The sequence below is a fragment of the Garra rufa genome, chromosome 25, assembly GCF_049309525.1.
Source record: "Garra rufa chromosome 25, GarRuf1.0, whole genome shotgun sequence".
In the NCBI taxonomy this organism is placed as follows: domain Eukaryota; kingdom Metazoa; phylum Chordata; class Actinopteri; order Cypriniformes; family Cyprinidae; genus Garra; species Garra rufa.
Window position 1 is genome coordinate 7,198,702 of NC_133385.1, and position 15,788 is coordinate 7,214,489.

General features: G+C 34.2%; 1 protein-coding gene and 2 non-coding genes across 4 annotated transcripts in view; all 3 read left to right on the forward strand.

Annotated features, from left to right (window-relative positions):
* slc25a3b (solute carrier family 25 member 3b) overlaps positions 1-11,844 on the forward strand; it is a 16,610-nt gene extending 4,766 nt beyond the window's left edge. The window contains exons 3-8 of one of the 2 annotated variants that reach the window (XM_073832002.1): positions 450-574; positions 3,154-3,333; positions 4,988-5,169; positions 5,521-5,693; positions 7,252-7,362; positions 11,410-11,844. In XM_073832002.1, the coding sequence (XP_073688103.1) occupies positions 450-574; positions 3,154-3,333; positions 4,988-5,169; positions 5,521-5,693; positions 7,252-7,362; positions 11,410-11,570 (932 nt within the window). In that variant the 3' untranslated portion in view covers positions 11,571-11,844. Of the gene's footprint in view, positions 1-449; positions 575-712; positions 841-3,153; positions 3,334-4,987; positions 5,170-5,520; positions 5,694-7,251; positions 7,363-11,409 lie in introns of both variants that reach the window. The other variant, XM_073832001.1, reaches the window with a different exon arrangement.
* LOC141302216 (small nucleolar RNA SNORA53) lies at positions 5,205-5,436 on the forward strand. Its single transcript, XR_012342325.1, has one exon. It is a non-coding gene; the product is annotated as a small nucleolar RNA SNORA53 (small nucleolar RNA).
* LOC141302215 (small nucleolar RNA SNORA53) lies at positions 7,405-7,635 on the forward strand. Its single transcript, XR_012342324.1, has one exon. It is a non-coding gene; the product is annotated as a small nucleolar RNA SNORA53 (small nucleolar RNA).
* Positions 11,845-15,788: the final 3,944 nt, after the last annotated feature.

Consider the following 15,788-nt stretch of genomic DNA (forward strand, 5'->3'; position numbering starts at 1 on the left):
AGCCGCGGCATCAGCAGCACCGCTGAATAGAGCGCAACTGTGCAGTGCGTGAGAGCGCACCTTTTGTATAGCGTATCAAGAACCGGGTTGACCGGATAGTCGGTACCACCGGTACTTAAGAAAACCTGGTACCGTAACGTTTTAATTTTTTTAGTACCGACTTGGTACCGAAGTACCGGGACTTTTGACAACACTAGCCCTAATACTCGCACATATATTATGTAAACAACTTTTATTTTGGATGCAATTAATTTGGTCTGCACTAATTAAAATGAAAAGTGTCTTCCTTTTACATATTAGGACAGAGGTTGATCATATTTGAGCTCATGACTGGCCTGATAGCAGGTGAAAGGTCAAGCTTCACAGTCCAACATGGCGGTTTTCCACTAACCCACAAGCAAATGTCCCAGACTTTGTGTGGATGAACGTGATTCCGTGTTTGTCCTCAGAGGGAGACAGCTGTGAGTTTGGCTCACAGAAATACTTCATCCTCTGTGGCTTCGGAGGAATCCTCAGCTGTGGCACCACACACACAGCCGTGGTGCCCCTCGACCTGGTCAAGTGCCGATTGCAGGTCCGTTTGAGTGTTAGCCGGAGTCACCCGAGTGTGTCCGTGTGAGCCGACCCCAGTGCAACCCCTCATCAGCATGTTAAGTGTCGTGTTGTGATGCATGAGCATGTGTGTGTGTTCCTGTGTTCCCTCACGTCACAGAGTCGGGCGATAGCTGCGAGTTCGGCTCCAATAAATACTACGCCCTCTGCGGGTTTGGGGGCATCTTGAGCTGTGGTATTACCCACACGGCCGTCGTGCCCCTCGACTTGGTCAAGTGCCGTCTTCAGGTCTGTATTCGCTTCCCTCCCCTTCATCACCATTATGAGATGACATCCGTGGCGAAGGGTCACTAACACTTTTGAAGTGGTTTGACTAACCAGCTAACAAAGCTTCTTAACAGATGGTTAATAATATGTAATGAACATAAAATGAAATCTAAGTAGAACCACATTTTCTTCACTGAAACATAGGGGTGTAACAATTACAATGTCACAATTCAGTGTGATGTGTAATCATTTGAACCATACCAAAACAGAGGTAAAGTGTCACTCTATTCATGGATACGGAAGATCTCACTTCTGCTATGCTTGTGTGTATATCTATTATATACATTTATACACACACACACACACACACAAACAGAATCTACCAGTCAAAACTTTGGACATACTTCCCCATTAAAGAGAATGGGGAAGTGCGTCCAAACTTTTGAGTACGTATAATGCAAATATTAGCATGGTAAATGTTTTTATAAATATATATTTTATATATAAATTAATACTCTTTGCAAAGTAAATTCAGGGTTTTAATGAACAGTACTTTAACTTTTTTTTATTATTACTAGTATAAAAAATATAAATATAAACAAATACAAATGTTTGAAACAAATATATATTTTACGTCATTTTAGAATATTAACTTGTATAATTTAATAATTTTAGCAAAGTAAAGCAGTAAATGTGTATAATAAATTCTATGTTTAATACAAATATATATTTAAGCCATTTCAGAATATTATCTTGTAGAATGATTTTTTTAATGACATTTTATAATAATTTTAGTGTAGTAAAGCATGGTAAATTTAGCGTTTTAATGAATAGTTCCTTAACTGTTTCACACACGTAAGGAGTAGTGTAGAAAATGAATGTATAATAATTGAAAAATAAAACATCTGTATTTGTCGTTTCAAAATATTAACTTGTATAATTTGTATACAAGTTAAAAATTTGAAATGACGACATGCAGATGTTTTATATTTATATATATATATATATATTTATATATTTATATTTGTTTTTAAGACCTGATTTTAGCGTAGTAAATTTTGCGTTTTAAAAAATGTATATAAAATGTGTATAATTTGTATTTTCAAGTCATTTATTAATAATTTAGGATTTTAATGAACAGTACTTTTAACTGTTTATTACTTGGAAGTGATAGTATAAAAAAAAAAGTATAATTAAATACAAATGTATATTTTAAGTCATTTTAGAATATGAACTTGTATCATTTGTATTTCCGGTGGTTTATAATAGTTTTTAATTTTAAATTTAGTAACAGTAGCGCTATTAAAAATATAGGTGTATAAATATCAAATAAGGGTAACACTTTAGAATAGGTAACCGCTATTAACTATGACTTTTCCCTCAATAAATTCCTAATTTGCTGCTTATTAATAGTTAAAGTAGTTGTTAGGTTAAGGTATTGGGTAGGATTAGGGATGTAGAATAAGACATTAATAAGTGCTTAATTAGTACGAATAAATGGCCAATATTCTAGTAATATGCATGCTAATAAGTCATAGTTAATAGGTGTTACCTATTCTAAAGTGCTACCAAAATATGTATAATAAATTAAAAGTAATGTTTTTTTATTAATAAATACTAGAAAATACAAATGTTTAATTTTATATATATATTATGTATGTATATGTGTATTTAAACATCTGTATTCTAGTATTTCATAACTTGTGTAATTTGTGTACAGTAAATGAAATACAAATGTTTAATATAAATAATTTTTAAAGTCATTTCATAATGTTAACTTGTATAATTTGTATTGTTTTTCCAAGTCATTGTATAATTATTTTAGCATAGTAAAGCATAGTAAATTAAGCGTTTTGATGAACAGTACTTTAAATGTTTATCACGTAAAAAAGTAATGATGAATATAAATATATAGTGTGAAATATGCGCACTAAATATTCCCTAACTATGATATATGTTGCATTTGTGTTATGATACATTGTTACACCCCTACTGAAGGAGATTTTATGTAGAATATCCGAGCTGCTTTTTTCCATGAATTTTTTTTAATTTAAAAATGGATCATTTGTGTTTCATGGAACAAAGAATGTAGTATGACTTTAGAAAGTGATTCGGTTTTTTTTTTTATCTATCCGTGACGCTCTGCCACTGATGTTATCCAAGTAAAATTTGGTTTACTTTATTTATTAGTCTTGTTTTGGAAATCCAGCATGGAAATGCCATTTTTGAAGTGAAACCATTAACCGTGTTCCTTCATAATCAGCCGGTTCCTGGTGAAGTTCCTCTGTGATTGTTTGCTGACTGTCATTTTAATAACCAGAATGCTGCGTTTAGGTGGATCCAGCTAAATACAAGAGCATCTTCAATGGGTTCTCCGTCACAATCAGAGAGGATGGTGTGCGCGGGTTGGCCAAAGGTTGGGCGCCCACCTTTATCGGATACTCCATGCAGGGGCTCTGCAAGTTCGGCTTCTACGAGGTGTTTAAGGTCCTGTACAGTGACCTGCTAGGAGAGGTGAGCTCAAATTAAATTGTAAATTGAAAAAGTAAATTATGTTGGTAAGGTAGCATTCTGACAATTGATATGTTGCAGGTAGTTGTCCATAGTACTTTACATTAAACTCAATTAATTAGTCATTTTAAAATATTTATTATATATAATTGACGACATCAGATGCTGTAATTTAAAAATTTCCAATTATATATTTATTTAAAACAAATTATAAACCCTCATATATCTATACTATTTTAACAAATACAATTCATTTTATTAATTATAAATAAGTATTTGTATACATAATGCATTATAATTATTTTTGTGAATGTATGTAATTTAAAAATGTAATTTTTAATTACTATTTAAACGTGTTTAAAAAATTCTAATATCAACTTAATTTAATACATTTATCTTAACTATTTTAACAATTATAATTTATATTTATTCATTAAATATTAATTCATAATGGTATTTATTAGGGATGCAACAATACAGTTAGTCCACGGTTCAATACGTACCTCGGTTTTTAACCGGTTTTCGGTTCGGTTCTGATATCTTGCCACTTCAATGTGGGTTTTTTTGGAACAAATTAACAAAATACTCGTGTAAACCTCTGCACACTAGATAAAGTGTGGTTTAGTATGTGTCTGCTTAATTTTTCTTTTGAGAGAGGTATATTTTTTTTAGATTTTTATGCAAAATAGAATGGGTTTCATTCATACTGGATGCCAGAGGGCGCCCTTGTGCATAAAAAAAAAAAACATGTCATATGCATCAAAGAAGTAGCGCTAATAACGTTACGTTCCAGCTTCTCCAATATGGATAAAAGCATCGCTATTGCTGTAACTTATTAAAAACAAGATATAACGGTAAACGTTTTGAATTATAAAATCTAAGGACAATAAACACTCGTCTGCAATAATATATGGTTTATCTGTGTTCTTCAAGCCGTCTCGGGTATTTTCATAAGCCATTGCTAATCGACATACATTGAATATGAGTGTAGAATTTATCGTCTGCCTCATTCTGTGATGAGAATCCACATCAGATCACAACATACGGAAGTTATTTCAAACACTCGACTGATGACTGATGTGAATTAAAAACAAGTTATAATGTTTTTGTGACTTGTTTTTATAACTTTGGCTTATCATTGCATTAGAATGGAAGATGCTCTGCGTGTTGCGTTATTTTTTTCAAATATATAAGAGGGGAAGCGTTTTCTCATTTCAGCACATGAAATCCTGGGCAAACATACAGCAAATTCCAAGAGAAATAAAAGGAAGGAAGATATTTAGATGCAAAACCGAAAAACCGCAATTCACAAGCGCGTATTGAACCGTGGATGTCGTACCGAACGGTTCAATATTATATTGAGTATTGTGACATCCCTAGTATTTATATACAAATAATACATTTACGTTGTATATCAATTTGTTCATTTTTGCAAATGTGTAAATGGTAATTAAGTTGTTAATATAACTTTTAAATTTGTATATAAACTTAAAATAAAAAATATATAAAAATTATTTGACAGATTGTATTACAAACAATTGTATAGCAGCTATTTTAATAATTCCCGCGTGGCAAAAAAATTGGTCGGGAATGCAGACCTGTACCATGCAGTCTTTCTCCACTGGCTGATGCTCATGTGTTCTTCCTCTCTTCTCAGGAAAACACATACTTGTGGAGAACCTCTCTGTATCTGGCTGCTTCTGCCAGCGCTGAGTTCTTCGCAGATATCGCTCTGGCCCCTATGGAGGCGTGTAAAGTGCGTATCCAGACTCAGCCTGGCTATGCCAACACCCTGAGAGAATGTGCCCCCAAGATGTACGCCGAGGAAGGACTCTGGGCGTGAGTATCCTGCACTTCAAGCCTATTTGAAGCTCAACACGTTCCTTAGATCCACCTCTGGGGAGTTTCTCTGCTCCGGTTCTGTCGTGTTCTCTCTCTGGGAGCGGCAGGATCGGGTCTGAGGCTCCCAACAGCTTTACGGCTGTACAGTCGGAGGTGCTTGAGTCATTGGCGTGTGAGATCAGTCTACCTGCTTACCCAGCATCCTCTCTGCCTTGATCCTTCACAGGAAAATAACCAGAGCAGAACAGCTGGAGAGCGGACAAACTCTTTAAATGAACTCATAGGCCCTTTAATATTGACCTGTAACTCTTGGACAAGTGCTTATAAGGTTTGTGAATGTTCTGGCAGGTTCTACAAAGGTGTGGTTCCTCTGTGGATGAGACAGATCCCCTACACCATGATGAAGTTCGCCTGCTTCGAGCGCACCGTTGAGTTGCTCTACAAGTTTGTGGTGCCCAAACCCCGCAGCGAATGCTCCAAACCCGAACAACTGGTCGTCACCTTCGTCGCTGGTTACATCGGTGAGCCTGATCTCTGGAGATTATTTTTGCTTTTTTAATTTGGCTCATTAATAATAATAATATTATTATTATTATTATTATTATTATTATTATTATTATTAGTAGTAGTAGTAGTAGTAGTAGTTATAACAGTAATATAAATCTAAAATATTTGTGAAATTACACTAAAATAATAATATAATAATAGTAGTAATAAGTGTATATAATAATATAAACCTAAAATATTTCTGAAATTATATTAAATAATCATAATAGTGTCAGGTTTTACATCAAATCAATATTGTTCCTAATAATACTCAAAAATAAAATCTAAAACAAACTAAATATGTCTTATTTATAATAATAATAATAATAATATTAATTATTATTATTATTATTGTAATGTTAATAATAGTATATAGATAAATATAATATTGGAGAAATTACACTAAATAAAATGATAATAAAAACAGTAGTAAGTATATAGTAATATAAACTGAAGGTATTTGTGAAATTATATTTAATAATAATAATAATAATAATAATATTTAAAACAAACTAGATATGGCTCTTATTTATAATAATAATAATAATTATTATTATTGTTAATAACAGTATTTATCTATAATATTTGTGAAATTACATTTTAAAATATAATATAATAGTTAGTAATAAAAGTATATAGTAAAATAAACAAATATTTGTGACATATTAAATATAATCATAATAATAGTAAAAAGTGTGAAGTTGTTATAAATGCATTAATAGTTATAATTTTATTATTGTAGTATTTAATGTAAAACGCTTATTTTTGATTTAAAAAATATTGATTTGGTTTAAACATTGTACAATAGTTTTTTTATTACTGTATTAAATAACTAAATATACTAAATCAAATTAAATAACCATAATCAGTAATAACAGTATATAGTAATATAAATCTAAAATAATACTTGTGAAATTATATTTAGTAATTTATCTTAGTTTTAAATCAAATCAATATTTCTAGTAATATTAATCGAAAATAAAATATAAAAAATAAATGTTATGTTTTGTTTAATAATAAATAGTAATTAATTATAATATATAGCCAAATCTAAAATTATATTATTATTAGTGATTAGTTTTAAATCTAATCAATATTGTTTCTAGTAGTCTTAATTATCTTCGTTTTAAATTGGATCAAATCAATATTATTATTCTTCATAATAATAATCCATAAAAAAATAGAACATTTTTAATTTAGTTCATATTATATTTTGTTTAATAATAATAATAAATATAAGAATTGCTGTTATAATGCCTTTATTATATTAATTTTATCATTAGTGGTTAATGTAAAACATTTCATTTAGGTTTTTTTTTTTTTACCTAATTTTACAAATATTGATTTATATTACTATGTTTATTGTTTTACTTTTTTATTATTCATTCTGTATTAATATGATAAAACTATTACTTTTTTTTTTTTTTAATTTCTAGAAATTTGTGGAAGTTTTACATTTATCAGCGCTGTACTTTTGCAGATGTGGGTTCTTCAGATCAGACTTGTGATGCATGTTTTTCTTCTATCTTGTAGCCGGTGTGTTCTGCGCCATCGTGTCTCACCCTGCTGACTCTGTCGTGTCCGTCTTGAACAAAGAGAAGGGAAGCACAGCCGTGCAAGTCCTCAAGAAGCTTGGACCGAAGGGTGAGATTTATTGCGTTACAATTTTTCTTTTACAACCTGATCAACACGTTCCTTAGATCCACCTCTGGGGAGTTTCTCTGCTCCGGTTCTGTGGTGTTCTCTCTCTGGGAGCGGCAGGATCGGGTCTGAGGCTCCCAACAGCTTTACGGCTGTACAGTCGGAGGTGCTTGAGTCATTGGCGTGTGAGATCAGTCTACCTGCTTACCCAGCATCCTCTCTGCCCTGATCCTGCACAGGAAAACACCAGGGCAGAACAGCTGGAGAGTGGACAAACTGTAATAAAAAGAGTTTTTGTCAATCAGTGGTGGACGAAGTCAAGTACTTGAGTTAAAGTACAGAGGCCTCGCAAAATTTCTGAATCTCTGGTAGCCCTTCGGGCAGGTACTCTTCAGATTTTGGTAGCCCGAAAATTATTTTAACTAGCCCAAATAATTTTTTTTAATTAGATAGGAGTCTAAATGTCAATCAAATATTTTCAATACACAAATATCAAGGAATGCATTTTATTTCACTATTTACAGTGTGTCTGCAGAATTTTGAAATATCAATTTAAGGCAATTTATGACTCTTTTTAAGAGCTGCACAAGTAAAATGAACAGTATGAGAGGGGTTGGACGATGTACGGTATTAAGCCATATTAAGGCATAAAATTACATAATTTACAGTTCAGATACAGTTTTTTCACAAGAAAATCTTATGCAATGGCATTTCAGCCTTTATACCATTAAAAGGGATAAATCAAGTATATAATGTATAGAGGTCGACCGATATTGGTTTTTACCGATACCGATAGCTAGGTTGGACCACACTGGCCGATACCAATTAATTAACCGATAGTTTCTGAAAATGGATACTGAACGGCAACTAAAATAGTGCTCTACTATTTAAAATAAAATACTAAACCATACTTTGTAAATGAATAAAAAATATTAATATTAATTATATATTGATCATTAAAGTTATTTCATAGTTCATTAATGTTAACAAAATAAACTTCAAAATTTAACAATATTACAGTAAATGTTGAAATTAACAGACTCTAACAAGGAACAACACTATTCTATAGCTTTCATCAATTTCATTGTAAAGGGGTGGAAACCTTTACATTTTAACAATATGTAAAATTGCAGGTTTTATGCTTTTTGTTTATATTTGGAATCTCTGTATGTCAGTAGGCCTACATCTTAAAATTAATATTCAATTTAATTACGATTTTCAATATCAACTAAATATAACCATTCGTCACATTCTCAGTTTTCAATATTACTGCACATGGCTACATTTTCATTTACATTTTATATCAAATTGATTTTTCCATTATATAAGCAGGCTACTTTTTTAAACAATTACTTATTTAAAATAAGTGTTCTTTTTTCTTTATCATTTGATTATTACTGATGAGACCGTAGACAGTAGCTTCTTTAACAGGCTTTATTAAAGCGAATGCACAGATCTATTTAAATATATCAGATTTTTTTGTCCTGCTCTGAAAACATAACTGTACTGTACATCAGTTTCGTATAAAAGTATTCGAAAATGCAAGTGCATTTAACCGCATCCGAAATCGAACTTTTCAGGACGAACAAACCCAAAGCACAAGTGAAAGTCTGTCAGTGCGCGAGTTTTGTGCATCTAATAGTACTGCATTACAAACGGCAGAAATGAAGGCATATGTTAAGTAAAAAACTGCGGTTGAAAGCTCACACTGTCAAACAATGCACACGTAGCTCACAGTGCAAATCCTGTGCAATGAAGCCCGCCGCGTCTCCAGCGCACACGTGCCATATGCGGGAAAAACACAAGCTCATTGAAGAAAGGATTGCAATGCATCGGAGAATCCTTTTTTTTTTTTTTTTTTAGCCACCCTTAATGAAACCGGACAAAAGTGCAGCGCTGCGTTGCGCGGATAACTTGCAGGTATCAAACACGCACAGGACATGTTGCGTAGTTCAAGCATAAATCTAAAACAGTTTATTTAATCACCAAACGGGCAAATGTTTACTTCAAGAATGATCAAAAAGCGGCAAAAGAACAGATCGAACGGAAAGAGAAAGTGCTATCTATATCGTTAATTGCAGCCATTTCAGAAATAATTTCTTTTCTGTTTTACATTTCTGTTTAAATATTATTTGTTTTGTTTCAGTTTAATCTGTTAATTACGAAAGAAGTTTATGTAATTTGTAAATGTCATAAAGGACGTGGTATGAATGGGACGGCAATACGCCTGGAGAATTGGAGAGGGTCAGACACAATTTTTGACCACTTCGTACGTTTTTATTTGTGGAAAATCCCTTCTTAAACGAATTTCGTTTTGTATCATTTTTATCTTAATTTTTAATAGATATATTTGTTGATCAGTTATTAAAATAAAATAAGAACAGGAAAATGGCATTGTAAAATTAAGTGCGTAACTACCATGCTTCTGCTGCCGGACGAAATGCTAAAACATAAATTATAGCTCTATATGAAGCATACAGATATTATTAGAGCTACAGAAATAAAAAAAAATATTTTGCTTAAATGCACAATACTCAATATTCCAGCCCAGGGTCAAGTCTTTATGAACATTAACAATGATTTGGGACAGATATGTAATCTGTAAAACTATGGCGCGCTGTGACTCACAGTTTGCTTTCTCATGTCACGTCTTTAAATCTGCAATTTTGCTGGCTAAGAATATGACCAGCTGGATATAAACCAATACAAATATATTGTAACAATCCTGACATTAAACATTGGTCTGGGGCTTAACCTCTCATACTCTATGACAACGGAGCATGAGCCGCTTCAGCAAAGAACGCAACCCGGAAAAACTATCGGCAAGGATTTTTGCCGATAACCGATAGGTCGGCCAATCAACTATCCGTGCCGATTAATCGGCAAAACCGATAGATCGGTCGACCTCTAATAATGTATTATATTTATTTAAAACATAAATCTAACTTTCTTAATTGTTTAGATTTTTAGAAAGCACATTAACTTTCACATTTACAACTGTGTGTTTGCTGCATAAAAAAACATTGGTCGAGATTTGCAATAATCTGACCAAAAAACAGCTGAAAATTTGGACGTGCAAATTGATTGTCACGAGGGGGTGCTTTAGGAGCGCTGAAATACTACGGTTTCTCCAGTAACGGCTGTTAGCAAAGCAGCATTAACGCCGTTTTATCAGGCATGAAATGAAAATGCCAACGATACGTTTCTGAGGACAGTCAGTTCCCTTCAGATACATTCATATAAAGACATCATTGCAGCGTTTTGACTTTGAAACGTGCAGCGTGCATATTTACTCAATGACATCATTGCCTCTTAAAGTTTTATCCAGCCCTATCGCGATTCTCGTCTTTCTGTCCCCAAATGTAAGACCTCTTAAAATTATAATTAATCCTCTTCTTTTACTATTTAACATATTTACAACTTTTTATGGCCTTAAATTTGATACAACTAAATTGAGGAGTTTTTAAGGACCTGCAGGAGCCCTCTCCTTCAGCACTGCAAAAAATGCTTTTCTTACTTAGAATTTTTGTCTTGTTTCCAGCCAAAATATCTAAAAATTCTTGAATCAGGAAGGATTTTCTAGACAAGAAAAAGTTATTGTCTTGTTTTTAGTAAAAACAAGTCAAAATTAAGTGAGTTTTTGCTTAAAACAAGCAAAATAATCTGCCAATGGGGTAAGAAAAAAAATCTTATTTCAAGCAGACAACTAGATTATTTTTCTTACCCCATTGGCAGATTATTTTGCTTGTTTTAAGCAAAAACTGGTTTTGACTTGTTTTTACTAAAAACAAGACTAACTTTTTCTTGTCTAGAAAATCCTTCCTGATTTAAGAATTTTTAGATATTTTGGCTGGAAACAAGACAAAAAATCTAAGTAAGAAAAGCATTTTTTTGCAGTGAGGATAGCCCGTCGGACAGGCTGGTCAAACATGTTGGTAGCCCGACTGGAAACACAATAGCCCCGGGACGTCGGACTAGCGATTTTTCGAGCCCTGGTACAGATGCGTATTAAAGCAATAAAAGCTAAAAATGTTGTGTTGTGTTTTTCAGGTGTCTGGAAGGGACTCGTCGCCCGTATCATCATGATCGGTACCCTGACGGCCCTGCAGTGGTTCATCTACGACTCTGTGAAGGTGTACTTCCGCCTGCCCCGCCCTCCTCCCCCCGAGATGCCCGAGTCCCTCAAAAAGAAGCTCGGCCTCACCGAGTAAAAACAGCCAGCGGGATCGAACGATCGCTCACCTTCCCCCTCGACCCAGCCGCAGCACACCTCCTGTTTTCTATATTTAAGTCTGTCCTGAGCCCCGCACACCGCTGACATCATGATGGTGAAGGGGAAAACGCTGCCCTTCACGGAGGAGATCCATGTCTAAATAGTCTATATTAAAAGGTTTGTGACATGAATGAATGCCGTCTGGTTTAAACCTCTGACATTTGTTTTGTCAGTAGTACAATAAAGAGCTACCTGGATATTATACACAAGAACTGGTCTGTGTCTCTTCTTTTGTTGTTTTCAAAGCCGTAAGATTCATCTGAGCTCGTAGTCTGTTAGATCTGTCAAAATGTGTGCGTATAACATTTACTCTTTAATTTTGTTTTGTTCACCTGCTTTCTCTCAGTCAGTTTTCCTGAAGGCGGAAGTTACGCTCGACTCTTAACCTGAAGAATACTTTACATTTCCAGTCTCCAGTGTTTCTAGTCAAAGTAGCCTATATTCAGAGCTGTTAATCTAATCTTAAACCTATTAAAAAGTTTTATCTATAGCACCATCACTTTGCAATGTCGCAGTGACCGTCATTTGTCAGTGCCTTACTTCTCAAAGTTTAACGAGTGTGTAAATGCATTAAAAACAGATGGATGCTATTTGAATGGGTTCTTGTGGAGACCGGGACAGAAGAGCATCCAATCTGACGTTAGAATTCGTAATGGTGGCGCTCGTCGTTTACTCAGGAAAAAAGGTATGTGCCAAAAAATTTGAATATCGAGGAAAAGTATGTTTATTTCAATAATTAGTTTCAAAAAGTGAAACTTATATTAGTTAACTAAACACAAAGTGAAATATTTCAATCCTTTGTTTAAATTTGAGTGATTATGGATTAAAGAAAAGTGTCTTCCTTTTAAATAGTGGTAAATAGTACGCACTGATCTGTATCTTAAATATTACTCATAGTAAAAATAGTAAATTAATATAAATATAAAATTAACCTGTGACCACCCCTATAATGGTTCATACCAATCGCCCCAGCAGCCTAAACGGGAAAATTCAGTCTGCTGAGACACGGTGAGTGTTAAGACACCGTTTCTTGTAATGCCACTTATATACTTTTCAAACATTGCCTAAAAGTAAAGTAAAATTAGACCACCTATCACTCATGTTTTGTATTTGTAATAGACGTCTATGCTCGGAAGTTAAACTGTGAAAGAGTAAACGCGATCTTTCATAATCATCAATTTATCAGTCAAATAGGTATGTGAACTTCTTACCCAGCGTTTCCCATACATAGACTTTACTTGGGCGGCCCGCCCAGGTAACGACAAAACGTCACGAGGCAGCTGCCCTCTCTAGCGGCTTGTTCCTCAGCTGCGATCGCGCTGGTTTCACTCTCTCCCCCTGTCTCCATCATCACTGCACGGCGACACACCCGCTCAATGTTCCCCTCTATGTGCATTCTGCCTATATACGTTACTGATAATCAGGGCTCGACGATAAGGACTGCCCGATGGCCCGGGGTCAGCGTGCGAGACGCACGGGACAGTAGACAGGATCGTAGACAGGTAACATATGCCTGATTTTGCTCTGTTTCGTCGTCAAAAGTAGTCTGAAACAAGTCACAACTTAGCCGCTGCGCATCTCCATTCAAACAGCGGTGTTTCGTTTATGAATGAACTTGCGTTTTTAAACGAATCTAGTAAAATGATTCAATTTCCCATTCATTAAGAGTCGCTTGCTTTATTCCCGAATGAACCATCCGTTCGAACGGATCAAATTAATAATATGATAGAGTAATTAAATCAGTCTCTTGCCGCCACCTGCTGGCAGATATCTGTATTCAAAATTGTATAACATGAATTTATGAATTTGATTGCACTCATGGCACCTGAGTCTAATTAAACATATGAAAATGTAAAAACAAAAGTAAAAAATAATTCATGGACGACCACCGTAAAAACAAAACTTTTAACATAAATTCTGCTTAATAACACTCTATTTACTAATATTGTTTAATTTTCTTCTTTGCAACAACATTCCTTTAATAGGAGTCCTCCATTTATGTAGTTAACTGCTGATCTGGGACCATCAACCTGGACATACTGTTGTGCATAAATTTAGTTACATCACAATTATACATTTTTTAAATTGTCAACTGTATTTAAGGAAATATACAGTTATATTTGGCTTTTGACACATTATTTAAAATGTGGCTAAGAAATAACTATTAACTTTTTTTTTTTTTTTTTTTGGTTGGGCCAGTGAAAATTTTGGCAGGGCAAGTGAAGAAGTAGAAAAAATCCTTAGCGTTGAACCCTGGATAATGCTCGTTGGAAAAGCAAACTGCATGTCTAGTATTTAACATATCACATATATATTAGTTTTGCACACAATATCTATTTTGTAGTAGACGCTTGTACAAAAACAACTATAAAAAGCTGTCCCCCCGATTGTCAAGGTATAATTCGCACACTGGTCTAGATCTACTTTGAAAAAAGAAAAGACCCTTTAATTCACGCAGTGCTACAAAGTACATCCCTAAATATTTGTATTAGATCAAAATGATGCAAATCGGTTAATGAATATTTAGCCTAATGAGTATTTAATTAAGCAATAAGGTACGAGAGGCCGTGCTGTATCGTGAATAAATCACGGCTGAAGGGCGTTGTTAGGCATGACGCGAAGCGGAGTGCCTGCAACCCCTTCAGCCGTGATTTATTCACGATACAGCACGGCCTCAAGTACCTTATTGCTTTTATAAAACGGTTACCACACAATAAAAATATTAATATCAAAAATATATATTAATTTATATTAGGGGTGGGCATAGATTAATTTTTTTAATCTAGATTAATCTAGATTAAATCTTGGAATTAATCTAGATTAATCTAGATTAAAATGGCTAATTTGAATTCTGCTGAAGGCATTCAGAATATGTGTGCTACCCAAATAATGACTAAAAGTAAGTCTTTGAGAATGGATCATAAAGCTCATAAAGCTGTTCTATGATAATTTGTTGATGAAAATAAATTATGTTCAATTAGATGTACTTGTGTTTACTAACTAACTAACAATGAAATTATTTTTTCTACCTATTAGATTGTGTTTTTTTAACGTCAACACCTACCCAACCCATTACATGTTACACCGTACTTTTATTTTGACAGGTTGCCATGAAGTTTCTGTGTCATACAGTATGATATGATGCTAGTTTTCTTAAATGAAACGGTAAAAGTGACACTCACAGCAGTTTGGGAGATTGAGTTTATTTGTTCATGTGAGATGAAAATGCCAAAAATTACCGGGAGCGTCACGTGTGTTTCAGTATGCGTGTAGTAAAAGCTCGTCTCTGCAATGCATACATACAGCTAGGCAAACGGAACATATCAGATTCATATTAAAACGGTCTTTTTGCATTTCAGTTTTCACATACACTAGTCCATATCGCGATTTGAATTAAGTGACAGAGCAACATTTGATTTATGAATCCAAAAAACGACGAATTTACGTGGCATTTCGCGCTATAGTAGATTCTGTTTTCATGAATGGAGGACGACGCGATCCTGTCTGTGTTTTGGTGGAGGAGACTTAAACGCGCGACCATATTCGGTATACATCCGCGTTAAACTATCAAGGTGAAAGTCATCATAGCTTGCGTAGTTTAGACCCAGCTCCTAACCCAAATTTGAGAATAGATTAACGGCGATATTTTTTTTATCGCACGATAAGAGTTTCGCGTTAACGCAGCACGTTAACGCCGATAACGGCCCACCACTAATTTATATATATATTAGGTTGTACGTTTTCATAAAGTAAAATCATTAACTGCCTTCCGCTGTAAAAAGTAGTCCCTAACTGCTCAAGCTTTGTTTACGTTGCTAAGGGTGGTTGCTAAGTAGGTTCAATGTTACACAAAACCGTTGAGTGAAGCGGTCATAGCAGTGCCGTATCATGAATACGACACAGCTGCTGACCAATCAGAATTGAGGAATGGAACTAACCGTTTTATAATTTCGGTTGTTTTACAAAATGTTGTTTGTAAAATGACAGGTGTCAATCAGTACACGTCATGCTATTCACCTGAGTCATCGCTTGACCTGTGCGCCTGACCTGGGGCCAGTTGCATAAAAGGTTTAGACAGACTTAAAAGTTAGTCATTCATTTTTTTTTCCTTTAAGACCAGGGCCGGCCCTAGGATTTTGGTGGCCCTAAGCAAGAT